Source organism: Montipora foliosa, chromosome 8, assembly GCF_036669935.1.
Source record: "Montipora foliosa isolate CH-2021 chromosome 8, ASM3666993v2, whole genome shotgun sequence".
Lineage (NCBI taxonomy): Eukaryota > Metazoa > Cnidaria > Anthozoa > Scleractinia > Acroporidae > Montipora > Montipora foliosa.
Window position 1 is genome coordinate 27,726,489 of NC_090876.1, and position 15,000 is coordinate 27,741,488.

Here is a 15,000-nt window from a genome sequence, read left to right on the forward strand (position 1 = left end):
GACAATCACGCCGCAAATATTGCTGCACATCATCAATGGCTACCTCATTACCATACATCGAGTCCTCAAGATTTGATACAGTATTTATCAAATCATTCCGCGACTTCTCCAATTCTTGTATTTTTTGGTTTGCACCTTGAGTAGCTACCAGCAAGTTATCATACTTAGAAGACAGTGACGACTGATTTTGCTCAATATTTTGAAGATGTTCATTTAGAGTTGCAATCTGTGATTGAAGTTGCACTTTAACCGCTTCAATTTCAGACTTAATAGCGGGCAAAAACTCTTTTTCCCATAGCTCTCTAAGATGTTTTACGGTCAGCTGCACGTTGTCCTTTACCATAATTCATTAACTAAATGTTCTCCTCGCTTCCTTTCTTACGTAAACATTTGCAAGAGCAGGAGCTCTTGAAAACGTGGCCATCCGCCATTATGCAAATATCCCCTATTACCATTCCCACAGTTGAGAATAACATGAGAATATTTTCTCAAACCATTCCCAACATTGAGAATAACATGGGAATATTTTCCCATACCATTCCCAAAGTTGAGAATAACGTGGGAATATTTTCCCATTCCATTCCCAAAGTTGAGAATAACATGGGAATATTTTCCCATTCCATTCCCAAAGTTGAGAATATAAAGGGAACAATTTCTCACAATATTCACAAAGTTGAGAATAAAATAGGAATATTTCCCATACCATTCCCATGGCTTATTTAATTATGTCACAGAAAAATTATAATTTTATTTATGAAGCTTAACAAAATGTTACATCATCCAAGCAATTATCCTCATAAGTTAACCAGTTGCAAGTACAGTTCTTATTACAGCAAATGTTCAAAAACAGTGAAATCCAGAAAATATTTTTCCTACTAAATAGAAAACATTCATGGCCTGCTGAGTATATAATTCATACTGGATACAGAGCAGCCTTCACACTTGGGAAAAGATCACAAAACTGACAGTTTGATAATTCTTAAAGATTACCTGAAGAAATCAGTCTTTTTTTTTCCAGCCGTTCGGACCAATCCAGCCACCAGTTGCAACAGCAATGATGGAATCAAAAGAAACTCTGTTTCTTGCCAGTCTTCCGAAAGTTTCACGAACAAACTTATTGGGATCTTGGTGCTTTTCAATGTAAAAGTATACATCAAGTTCTTTCCTTTCCCTATTAATACTGACTACTTTACCATACCAAACATCTCCAACCTCTTCTCCTTGAATTAGTAGCATGTCATTTTCTTCTGCATAAACGGGAACAACAAGTTCATAAGGAAGTCCTCTCAATTTCCTCATGTAGTCAACTACAGTTGCCATGTTACTCCCACAGTCATAAAGCATGACTTTTCTATGAATGCTGTCTGTTAGAAGGAACACCTTCTCACCACCAGGCAGCAGTTGCACTTTTGGGAAACCATTCAAAGTACAAATAACAGGTTGTTCATTATCACCAAGGTAAAAGGGCTTCACAGTACCTTCGCAGATAAGTTGACAGCTTTGGTGTTTGCATCGCACTGACAAGAACTTGTCTACTGAAATTACAGAATCAGCACCATGTAACAATGCAACAATAGTATTGTTACTTGAGAGAACTGTACCCTCATGTCCAAGGTTTGATAGAAAACATTTGTTAGTAACTGAACACACATTTGATACTTCAGCTGGAGCAAGAGATAGTGTTGCTGCTATCTTCTCATGCTCTGAGGTTGTGAGTTCCACAACTCTGCTTGTGGTCCCAATCAACAATGAGTGCTGGGCATCTTTACGACATGCAGTTCTTGCCATTTCTACAGAATTCACAATACCCTAAAAGAAAGTGAAACAAGACTAAGATGTTAAGTTACAAATGTAATTTGTAACTTAACTGTGTGTGATCATTTCAGTGCAAGTGATGTAAATTTGTGTGCCTGTGATTTTAAGAATGAGAAGGAACATACACCTGAAATTTGGAGGATTAACATTCATGCACAGTTAAATAATGTTTTCTTATTCTGAAATGAACAAAAAAAAGTTTCAAACACATTCTCTGATTTATCTAATTTTTCCTATGAGCTTCCAGGTGTTCTTAAGATCATTTTGATAGAACTTGAAGCGCTGACAGTAATAATCATTCTTGGCCTTATTTTTGATTCTATTTAGTGCATTAGCATAAAGCTTATATTCTCTTACCTTATCAGGATCTCTACTAAGGAAGTGTGATTTATATAACTTTTGCTTATGCTTAACTGAAGTCAATACGCCTTTAGTAAGCCACGGTTTGGCCAATTGTCTCCTTTTACTTTGAGATGCTCTGAGGTTGTGAGTTCCACAACTCTGCTTGTGGTCCCAATCAACAATGAGTGCTGGGCATCTTTACGACATGCAGTTCTTGCCATTTCTACAGAATTCACAATACCCTAAAAGAAAGTGAAACAAGACTAAGATGTTAAGTTACAAATGTAATTTGTAACTTAACTGTGTGTGATCATTTCAGTGCAAGTGATGTAAATTTGTGTGCCTGTGATTTTAAGAATGAGAAGGAACATACACCTGAAATTTGGAGGATTAACATTCATGCACAGTTAAATAATGTTTTCTTATTCTGAAATTAACAAAAAAAAGTTTCAAACACATTCTCTGATTTATCTAATGTAAATTATAAACCTCAAGTCAGCACATACAAGAGTTTGATCTGAATGCTAAAATTAGAGAAATCATATATTACCATATAATATGAACAAAAAAAGAGGAAAACCAGGGTAAGAAATTTGCTCACCTGGAACAAAAGCCACCAAGCTAGTGAACAATGAAATCTATTAGAAATCAAACAATATATACAAGCCAGGCTCCACTTTCACTTGTCCTGGACTACTCCAATTTTTGTTTTGGTTGGTAAACACAAAATGAAAAAAACGCTCATGCTTCATTTCCATTGCTTCAGTTACATGCTGACAGTAATAAGCTAATTATTTTTCTAATTCAATCCTTCAAATCATAAACTTAATAACAACACAAAAATATTTCCTACATGACAACCATTCTATGTAATAATTCATATGTGAATGAATTTCAAAGCCAACTAATTACCTTCCATCCCAGCCTTCATTTTTTACAATTATGTTATTGTAATTCACAATGCCTATATGAAATTATTATTATTATTGTTATTATTATTATTATTATTATTATTATTATTATTATTATTATTTTATAAATTATAAACATAGGAGAAATTATCACATGCAAAAGCAACATGCAAATGTTCATCAAGTAGAAAGTATTCACTAGAAGCTAAATCCTTTTTTTAGTCATAATTTTTGTTTACAATGTATTTTAAAACTTTTCATACCTGGTTGGTGTCTTTTCTCTTACATTGTTCAGGAATGTCTGGTTCTTGAAGACTTTTTAATTACTCTCTACGAGCTTCAGCTCTGGCAAATGTCCCCTCCACTCCTCTGCAATTATAAGACCGTTTCACGTAATCTTTTACTGCCCTCTCAAAAACTGCACACCAGTAATTGTCTGATGCAGAGAAGTTTATTATATCTTCATGGATGTGAAGGAAGTTGTGAACTGATATTGTGCACATATCAAGACCTTGTGTTTCTTCAGTTTTGACATTTATTCTTTTGGCCAGCACTTTGTGCATTTCGATCATTTGATCACTCCATCCATCTCTGCCACTGTTAAAATGCAATTCTGTGAATCGTGCAACTGAACTAAGAATTTCAAGCTCATTCAGATTTTGCAACTTCCCTTCAAGAATGCATTCAAGCATGGGATAAGCAAATTTTTGGAAACCTTCTGCTTTCCAGAAGCCTAGACCTTTACCATCCCTTCCAACTGCTGTAGGAAGTCTTCCATCCTTTAACTCAGTTGTCCATGGGAAGATCTTAATCTGCTCATCCAAGTATGCTTTGTCGAGAAGTTCAAGTTCTAACAATCTTTGGACTTGATTTTTACACAGATTAAGTGGGATAGTGTGAAAAACATCAATAACTGTATGCTTCAGGATATCGAATCCATATAAAGGATACAAATATTTGTGAAGTAAACCCTTTATCAGATGACATCCTCTTTCTCACAGATTTACGTGTTTCGTTGTCAAGGTCATAGAAATTCTCTTGTTCAAGTTCAACATCCCTGCTTTCCCATGCATACCGGCAGTGAAATATAATAATAATTATGATATATTTATATAGCGCCTTCACTATAAATATTCGATGGCGCTGTTTACAACTGAAATTGGTTAAAGTTAAAAAATTAAATTATACCTAAAATTATATTACAATAAAATTATATTATCTGAAACCTAATGTAGATAATTAAAAATATATTAATTAGTCTAAGTAAAATCTAAAATGTCATTTTTTGTATATTTATATTTATATAAATGACTGACGCTCATTGATAGGCAAGTCTAAATAAAAATGTCTTGAGTTCTTTTTTAAACTTTTGTAAGTTAGATATTTGTCTGATATTGTCAGGTAAACTGTTCCACAGTACGGGTCCAGATTGCTCCAAAAATGGTTCCAAAAATGGATCAAAACACTCTGGAACATCATTAGGAACAAAAGTACTGGTACAAAACCTACGACATACACTTCCTCAACATGGCCACAATCACGCTTATACATATTGGCAATAGAGATCTCGATTGAGTCGCAACTCCTCAAGCTTGTTCTGAACGGTTGCCAAGCATCCCAGTGGCCAATTAAGGCTAGATTCAAAGGAGAACCACTTGTTGTTTTAATTTCAAAGGGAAATACTTCAAAGCATTCAGGGCAATCCACAAAGGCCATACCATTGTCATCTTTAGGACAGTGAGATAGTTTCTGTGCAGAAATGATAGCACTGCAATTAACACATCTTGTTGGGAGTGTCCATGTTTGGTTTGGGTCCCAAAACCACTGCAGATCTACCCATCTTTGCCCATCCCATAATTAATGGCCAGCTTGAGGTTCGCCCAAGCCAATGTTCTCTTTCCTCCCAGTGAGACAACATTTTCTTGCACATGCCCTCACTCCGAAACCAGTTCTTAACCTTTGCATGTAATCCAAGATAATAATACTTAATGTAGCCTCTATTACCACAATGAGGACAAAGGTCATCCTTTCTCTGCATGAGACTCCATTTGCGGCTGTATTGGTATTTTGTGCTTGTTTTGCCATTTCGGGTAAATGTTTTATTCTCTCTACAAATGCAAATGTAACATTCTTTTACATCCTCAAAGCCCTCTTCTTTGAGTAGCAATTGAACTGCATTCCAGTTCTTTGGCCACAAGGCACTCAAAATATCAACATCAATATCATCTCCAACAGATGTGAGCAACATAGTTTTTCCGTATTCAAGAATGTCTTCAAACGATTTTATTGAAACCCCAGTGTCCTCCATAAAAGCCATGGCATCGAGCACTGCCTTCACAACAATTTTTTTCAGGGGGTTGGTATTTTCTTCCCTTGCTACAGGGTCAGCAGCACATCTGCATGAATCCAAAGTTTCACTTCTTGGCAAACTATGTGGAACAGATAGCACAGTAGGTAACTCTTGTCGCTCGTCATTTTCCCACTGAATATCCATGGCCTCTGTACCTGAAACTTGTACTTGCTCTTCTTGTACATGTGCCAACGAGCTTGATTCGTTTGCAAACCTAGAAGAAACACAAGCTTCCCGCCAATGCCGCAATTCTGTACTCCTGTGCACTGCCCTTCCCCGGCAATTCGAACACTTGCAGTGAACATGAGTAAAAGGTTTTTCATCGCAGTTACAAGAGGAAATTTCGTCTCTTGACCATGGAATGTCATTGTCTTGACTTGCCGAACTGGATGCCATGCCTGAGACACCATCTTGTTTTTCATTTTTCGGCGCAGTGCCGGAAAATCAAAGTTCTGGAGTTCTGACAAGGTGTTGCGTCAGTAACATGGGTCAAGTTTTGGTGCGACTTCGCCTTTTGCCCTGCTTTTCACTTGTGGCCTTTAACGACTCAGAATGTAAGACGAGAAACAAAAAGAAATCTCAAAATATGCCACGGTTTAACACAGAACGTACGAGCTTACGAGCAACTCTTTTCCACCATCTTGTTTTGTACGGTGTCATAATGAGATCAGCGGTTTTTCAATGACTGGAGAGTCTTGGCCAGTAAAATGGCGGGAAGATCAACCCCCTGCAAGGCCTAGAAACCAATGGGATTGCTTGTTCTAGACGCACGAGGTCGAAGTCTACGCTTTTCGAGGCATTTCTGCTTTCGATTCGAGTGGAGTGGAGGCGCGAGAATTTATGAAAGTTGGAAAGTGACAAGAAAGCTTCTACACGGTTCTGAGCTGCTTTGCAATGAGTGCTACGGAAAACGAAATAAATGATGAGGCTGGAGAGACTGAGAGCGACTTGTTAGACCGAATTCGCTCCCTATTTGGGGGTACCATTTTCGAGGCACTGCAAAGTAAGTATAAGCTTAACTTTAAGTTAGAGCTTTTATACATTTTATAATGCGTTTAAAGCTTTTCCTGATGATTATTAAGCTTGAGTGGCCGAGGTATTTCATTCGGGAAAAACAGGTGTCGTTTCCAGCGTTTCCAATCCTTGAAGCTACAGTTAGCTAATAGTCAATTTCTTCTTTTTTTTGTATCATCAGAAGAGGAGATAAATGACAGCGATTCAATTGCAGATCTGGCTTCCAGAGAAGCCGATGCGCCTATTTTTACCAAACTCGGTTTGTCGTATGGAAAAGCAGTGCGTTTCAAAAGGGAATTTGGAGCCAAACAACAACTGAGACACAACGGTTTGCGCCCTTCTTCGCCCGCGCTAAAGCCCACAATGTCTGACCTGTCGACCTTCAGCCCTGAGATGAGACGACTTTATTTGACAAAGTGAGTCTTAGGTTTTGCATAATACAGCACTGAATGTGTTCAATGTGTGGAACATTTTCAATATTGCCTATGAATTAACTCCTGTTTCCTCTAACTTTACAACTCGTTTGACAGGTGAATAATTTTCAGTTTAGCTTAAAATTTATTGTCAAGCTTAAGCTCATATTTGCACTATGTATGATCATGACTTTTGTTTCCAGGAGAAAAAGAATTGGAACCTTGGCTACAAAGAAGTGGGGTGATAATCTGCCCAAATTTAACAGTCCAGAAAGCAAAGCAGAATTAGAAGCGTTTGCTAAAGAAATTACCCCAGAATGCAGCATCCCAGAAATAAACTTTAATGAAGAAGGGATTGCCAGGCACATACAAACATTCTACAGTGAGCAGAGACGGTATAGGAAGAATAAAAAGCCATCATCACCTCAGGTTTGTGTCTCACATAAGCTGTTGCTTACTGGTATTTTTTCCTGACATAAATTTAGTTCCATTGTATCCATGGCAATCATAAAGTTTGTTTTCCCACTGATTGTTGTTTTTCTCCATCTAGTTTCTTTGTCTACACCAAATGGAAACTTTATAAGAACTTAGCTGTTGTAAACAATAACAAATGGACTGCTTGGCTAAAGGTCATGTCATTGTTGACAAGGTCTAAATGAATGCTCAGCCGAAGTGTTTAATTTTTCTAGACTAGGACTGCAAGCCCTGATCATGAGCAAAGAAAGAAACATAAAGTGGAAAATGTAAGTCCTATATTTCATCCAGAGGTCTGACTGCATCTCTTTATCTTAATCAGATTCCTTGAATGGGGACAGCTTTTATACCTCTTTGTACTATCTTGTGATTTCAATTGTCTGAGATTTTTGCACTACTGCTATTATTTCTGTCATACCCAGTTCATTGGAAAAATTCAAGGAAACAACTCCATGCAATTTAGATTTATATGGATGCTCAGAGAATTGATGGATGCTTTTTACTACATATAGTTTTCCACCCAAAATATATGTTTAAAATTAAAGGGGCATAATTCATTAGTAGGAATAGTCAAGACACACACGTCATATCTGGTTTTTGTACAATTTATTTTAGGTGGTAAAGTCTGAGAAGTCATCAAGTGATGGACCCATATCTAGTGGAGGAGAAAGTCCAGAATCTGCAGGTGGTGACACAGATATTGTGGAAGAAGATGATGAATCTTGTAGGAGTGATTCGCCAGTGCCCTCTAGCCAGCTGTCAAATGTATTGTTGACTATAGTTCAGAAGCTTGGCCTTTAAAGGTTAATCAAGCAATTTGTTGACAGACAGCCCGCTGTCTCCTTACTTGTTTATTCTATGTGCAGAAGTTCTTGCTGACGGAATAAGGAAACACAATAATATTAAAGGCATATTTGTTGACAGACAGCAAATTTAAATCAGTCTATATGCAGACGATACAACTCTTATTTTAGATGGATCTAGGGCATCCTTCCACTATAGTTCAGAAGCTTGGCCTTTAAAGGTTAATCAAGCAATTGTAAAAAAAGTTTTTGGGAAATTACCAAATGTTTCCTGTGTGGCTGGTCTAGTAATCTTTTCAAGCTAGAAAGAGGGGTTAGGCAAGGCTGCCCGCTGTCTCCTTACTTGTTTATTCTATGTGCAGAAGTTCTTGCTGACGGAATAAGGAAACACAATAATATTAAAGGCATATTTGTTGACAGACAGCAAATTTAAATCAGTCTATATGCAGACGATACAACTCTTATTTTAGATGGATCTAGGGCATCCTTCCACTATAGTTCAGAAGCTTGGCCTTTAAAGGTTAATCAAGCAATTGTAAAAAAAGTTTTTGGGAAATTATTGGTAAGAGATGAAGTTATTGATGTGCTTAAAAAGAAATTTTCTGTGCAACAAAAAAATTTGACTGGCCTTACACCAACAGTACTTATGAGTGTGTTGGCTTAAAAACTTGTGGCAAATAAGTACTGCAAAGTAAAGGAGGGAGAGGTGAAAAATTTGAAAGAGGATATAACTGTACTTAAGGAAATTGAACTATAAACAAAGTGTAGGCAACATGATTTTGTATTTAAAGATGGAAGTTAATGTTGCATTACTAGGATTATTTGCCTACTGAAACCTTGTATTTCCAGTGTGACCATTTGTACCACAGAAAATCTGTAACTGGGTTAGAAACATTTTCTTTTTTTGGACCTCCCCACCCTTAGCCTCAATACTTTTATTAAAAACTGTGGCTTTAGTTTGTAACTGGGGAAGCTGTTGTTCTTCACATTTTAGTAGCAGGTTATTAAAAAAGTTTGATTTTCAAAATAATTTAACTTTTGGGTCATAATGAACTTTAGAAAAACTGATTAAAATGTGTTAACTATATTGACATAATTTTCACACAATGATCTCAATGTAAATGGTTAATGCATATTTATTAAAGTTTTCATATTTCCATTTTTATGAATTTGGTTTCTCCATATACAGAAACAAAATACTGAACAGGAAAATTGTGACATACTGGGATATGAAATACCTACTGGTACATCAAGTACCCATGCCTTAAAGGGAAAATGGTGGGAGAATAATGTGGTTGGTACCATTTTCCCATTTTGAGAAATTCCTAGGGAATTTTCAGTCAGAACCCAGAAATGACCCTTTCTATTCCCTGCCTGGGAATTAGAAATCTTTCCTGTGTAATAAACCCACGTCAGTGTAAATACTGGGACAAAGAAAACCCATGACAGTGTAATTATTGGAATATAAAACCCGTTATCAGGGAATTTCTGGGACAATTATAAAACCCATGTCAGGGAATTCAGTGGGACATAAAAACCCCATGTCAGGGAATTCAGTGGGACATAAAAACCCCATGTCAGGGAATTCAGTGGAACATAAAAACCCCATGGCAGGGAATTCAGTGGGACATAAAAACCCCATGTCAGGGAATTCAGTGGGACATAAAAACCCCATGGCAGGGAATTCATTGGGACATAAAAACCCCATGGCAGGGAATTCATTGGGACATAAAAACCCCATGGCAGGGAATTTACTGGGACATAAAAAACCCATGGTGGTGTAATTATTGGGACATAAAATACCCATGTCTGGGTTATAACTGGGATATTGTTGTCCCATACAAGGGTTTTGTTGCATTTTCCCTATCTGGGAAATTCACACTAACAACTTAAAGGAAACCCTAAAACAACCCGATTTTTACCCAATTTGGGAATTACCAAAAGTTTCCTGTGTGGCTGGTCTAGTAATCTTTTCAAGCTAGAAAGAGGGGTTAGGCAAGGCTGCCCGCTGTCTCCTTACTTCTTTATTCTATGTGCAGAAGTTCTTGCTGACGGAATAAGGAAACACAATAATATTAAAGGCATATTTGTTGACAGACAGCAAATTTAAATCAGTCTATATGCAGACGATTCACTGCAGATATTGTAGTTTTTTAGAGCGATATCCGGCCTCGACTAAATTATAAAAAGACAGAAGCGCTGTGGATTGGTGCAAATGCAGGAAGCGAAGAAAAACTCTGCCTCGAGAACGATTTAAGATAGATGAGTGATAAAGCAAAAACTCTAGGTGTATGGCTCTCAACTGACCCAGAACATAATGCTGAAAGCTAACTATGAGGAAAAAATAACAAAACTTAAGGCAAGCTTGGGCTGCTGGGAATTGCGTAGATTAAGCCTACTGGGAAAAATTACTGTATTAAAAAGCTTAATTGTCTCTCAACTCACGTATATTTTGTCACCTTTGACAACAAACCAGAATGCTATTGATGAAGTCAACACCCTATTCTTTAAGTTTCTGTGGGATGGCAAAGGCAACAAGATCAAGCGTGATATAATGATAAGTGAATATGAAGATGAAGATCTAAAGATGATTAATATAAGATTCTTTACCCAAGCTTTGAAGCTAAGTTGGGTAAAAAAGTACCTTGACAAAGGAAATGAGGCAAAATGGAAGCTTTTCTTCAATGTACAATTAAGAGACTTAGGCGGCGATATTATTCTTAAAGGTAATCTCCACAAAAAGGATATACGAACTTACTTTAAGGTATTGGATATTTTCTTGCAAGAAATTTTGCACACCTGGTCAAATATTATCTACAAAGATAACACTTGCTCAAAGAAACAGTTACTGTCACAGAGTCTTTGGCTAAACTCTCTTATTCGTGTTAATAATAAACCAATACACTATTTATCATGGTCTTCTCAAGAAATACAGAATATTGGTCATTTGATGGAAAATGAGATTTTTTTTCTTTCTCTGAATTCAAAGAACGTTACAACATCAAGGTAAATTTTTTGTCTTTCTGTGGAGTGATATCAGCTGTAAAATACGGTGGCCCACAAGCTACACTCCGAATTCCAAACTACACTCCGAATTCCAAAAACTCACTGCGCAATCTGAAACCGAAGAAAGTTGCAAGGGACTGGATCGAGCTATCTGGTAATGCATCTTGGGTAGTCGTACTCCCGCCATCTTGTTGGGACAAGGCAGCATGTTTTGCTCAAACTGTGGACATAAATGTGAAGACACTGGCAGGTTTTGCTCGAATTGTGGGCATAATATCGCTACAAATTGTGGAAAAGGTGTGTAGGTCTTATTTTTTCAGTTCTTTTGTAGGATTAACTGGTGAGATCAGCAAATTTTGGATAACGCCACAGATCCTATCCTTCATCATCATTTATGGAGTTATATAGGCGGGCTTTTTGCTGTAGTACAAGCGCCAACAAAATTGTAGCTGAAATTTTGCTGAAACTGTAGACATTTATAAAGTTAACTTGATTTAGTTTTGTTTCGTTCTTATTTATTTGTTTGCAACGATAAACAGAACTACAGTTTGTGAGGTCACAAGTAAATCCTGGTCCCACAACATCAGCTTCAGGTAAAGAACTGATCACTGATTACATCGGAGAGAGAAGCGGTGTTGTTATCGTAGGCGATTCCTGTGATGAAAACATCTCGCTAAGATAGGAGATATATTTGAAATAGCAACTGCAGAATTCCCACCTGTCAATTGCATGTTATTTCAATAACTAGTGACTGAATGTAAGTTGCTTTTGCAGTACTGTATTTATTTAAGGTAAGGTGTTGTTGATGTTGTTGCTGATCTCAGGGTGTCCAATGTGTTGTCAAAAGACGCTTAATGAAACAAAAGAATTAGTTGCAGGGTGTTCTGCAGTTCAGGGGCGGACAGAGTAACTTTTAGTACATCTCTATCCTAATTTGTGTATCGGATGTTTGAAATTTGCCTCATGAGTGTGGGGTTTTTTTTACCACATGAAACAGACCTGTAGCAGTGAAGTGAAGCGATGATTCACTTTTTAACCCCTAAACGATATTTCTTCATTCTCATTTTATGAAAAGACAAGAGTTATAACTTACCTGGTTAATAGCCACCTGGTTAATAGCCACATACAGTTTTTCTTGTTGTTTTATGTTAAAACGCAATATTTAATTTTCCCCACAGTGGCACACTTCAGTTTCAACAATCCTGCTCCCAGTACAAGTGCGCAAGGTACATTGATGAAGGAATACATGTATATTGGTTAAATATTCACAGTCCTAGCATTTATCCAAAACATATCCTCTGCCCACCCCCCGTCCTATGTTTTCTTATCAAAGGCTTTTAATGTGAGACTCCCTTGGTGAAAAAGTGTTTTCACAGTCACATACAAAATCAGCCCTATTTCACCAAATTTCAATATGCAATGTGTTTGTTATTCAGTCCTTCAAGAGGAGCAAATGAGATAGTGTTCACAAAATGAAAAAGAGAACAACTTTACAGTAAAGTTGTAAAGTTGTTCTCTTTTTCAGTTTGTAAATTTGTCATTGCTTATTTGCCCCGAGAAGCTTAAAAATTGTAAGCATAAAATGCATTGTTCAAATTTTTGAGCTATGGATATGAAACTTATTTGTTTTATCTTTGCATTGACCCAGCACGGCAACAGTATAAACAAGGACTGGTGCTTTAACGTTGGTCTTGCAATAATGATTGTTTTCTGCTCAAAGAAGGGAAAATAGACTTTACATAATACCCAAACTAGAACTCTTTGTGTCAATGGCCAGGTCACTGCGTTTTGGGCCCCTTTCCCCTTTTCCCCTTTCACAAACTACTAGACTTCACATGTTCTTTCAGTTGTAATACTCGACGCCACGTATTTATCATCTTTGATTACTGAACCATATAGACTTTTATTGGATTGAAAGAATCACGATAGGAATTTCTTTTTTAGGTAGACTACCATCAGCAGTAAAGTCTTTTTTTGAGTTCAGAAAATCCAAGGGAAAAGAATGGAAAGCCATGGTTGACAAGGAAGTAATAGTACAAATTATGATAGGCATGATGTTAAACCAAAGAGGGGGAAGCGCATTGCTTTGTCAGTGTCAAATAAAGCACCCTGCAATGTAATCCTGGAGAAGGCAATGGACAAATTCAAGGCTTACCATAGTGATATTGTCGACACCAATGAAGACTATGTACTACTTCTAGAAAGTGGGGAGGAAGCACAGTTCATCCCAGGGTCATGCCCCAAAGAGTTCTTTTCCTTACAACGGTATAGAGAGGACCTGGGAAAAGATTATGCCAAGATTGTCCTCTATTTGTGCCGTATGAGTGACTTCTTACCTGGCACAGAAGATGATGATAAAGAGGCTAAAAAGAAGTAACTGAGGAATTTGAAGAGGTCCTCACTACATATGAATCAGATGAAGCTATGGCTAGAGAATTACAAAAGCAGCTTGATGAGGAAAACATGGAAGATCTCACTGTTCCTACAGTTGACCTTCACAGTCTAGAGAAAACCACCTCAGCCCATGAAGTTACCGCAAGTGTAGTGCGTGCAATGCATAAGAATGTCAAGCAAGATAGTGACTTCTTCATTGTTACTCGTCGAGGAGCACCACTTCCAAGAATAATTTCCCTTTGGCAACGGCAAGCAAGCAAGTATTGTCCAGAGAATGTCCTGCGAATTAAGTATTGTGGGGAAAGTGGTATTGATACAGGTGCATTGTCCCAAGAATTTTTTTCAAATGTTGTTTCGGACATTGGGAAATCGATGTTCCCTGATGGAGCACCCATTCACTCCATATACAATGTTCAAAATAAGAGATTTAAGACATGTGGTGAAATTGTTGCAGCTTCACTAGCACAGGGTGGTCCTCCTCCATCGTTTTTGGCTGAGTCAGTGTATGAATTGATGCTAATGGACAACGTCAACCTTGACCAACTAGATGCTCAAACACATTTCACTCCTACGGACAAGGAACTCTTTGAAGAGATAAGAAACCGTGATTCCTATGATGAAAGCTTGCGAGATTTGATTTTAGACCATGGATACACTGGCCCATTAGACAAGACTCATCAAGATGACATTATTGGAACCATTCAAGTGAGCATAATAAACAAGCGCTTACTTTACCTGAGGGAATTTTGTGAGGGTCTCAAACTGTTTAATGTATATGAACTCATGAAAGATAATGCTACCCTCTGTAAGGACTTGTTTGTGCACAATACAAGTGGTCCTGTGGATTCAGATTATGTTTTTTTGGTGCTTTCACCGTGTTACTCAGCTGAAGGAACATCAAGAAGGAAGCTCGAGGAGGAAGTGATGGACAATTTCCAGGATTTTTTGACAACTGTGGAAGATAAGAAGATCACGGGCTACACAGAAGCACTGGCATGGAAGGAGGATAACGTAACAGATGAAAGTGATGACAATGAAGCTGTGAAGTATCAGCTCGGCGACGTGAGTCCATGTGGAGTACTTGGCTGGTTAACAGGACAGAAGCATCGTCCTGTAAATGGTGAAGAACTTTCTATAAAAGCTCATTTCGATCATGATTGCAAGGAAAGAAACCCCCAACACACCATCTGCTTTCCACGAGTAGGAGCATGCAGCAGGGAAGTAACATTTCCTGTTGCACACATGACTGACTCTAAAGAGTTCGAACATGTTTTTCTGCTTGCTCTTTGCAAAGGTGGTGCCTTTGCAAAGGCATGAAGGCCATAGTAAAGTTCCTAGGAAACTGCAATATGGAGTGCAAAAGGTTGTCAACTTTTCGACATAGTTTCATCATGGAAGTGGTTTATCCAAATATTATTTAATGTTTACATGTATTTGCAGGGTTTGACATCTGGACATCTGGTCATCTGAGTCACTAC

The 15,000-nt window shown here is 37.5% G+C and overlaps 1 protein-coding gene and 1 pseudogene across 1 annotated transcript in view; both read right to left on the minus strand.

Annotated features, from left to right (window-relative positions):
- LOC138013314 (uncharacterized) overlaps positions 1-411 on the minus strand; it is an 899-nt gene extending 488 nt beyond the window's left edge. Inside the window, exon 1 of the mRNA XM_068860350.1 lies at positions 1-411. This exon is cut by the window's left edge and continues 488 nt beyond it. Within this exon, the coding sequence (XP_068716451.1) occupies positions 1-343 (343 nt within the window). The 5' untranslated portion in view covers positions 344-411.
- Positions 412-999: 588 nt separating this feature from the next.
- LOC137968512 (uncharacterized) lies at positions 1,000-5,814 on the minus strand (annotated as a pseudogene).
- Between the last annotated feature and the right edge of the window lie 9,186 nt (positions 5,815-15,000).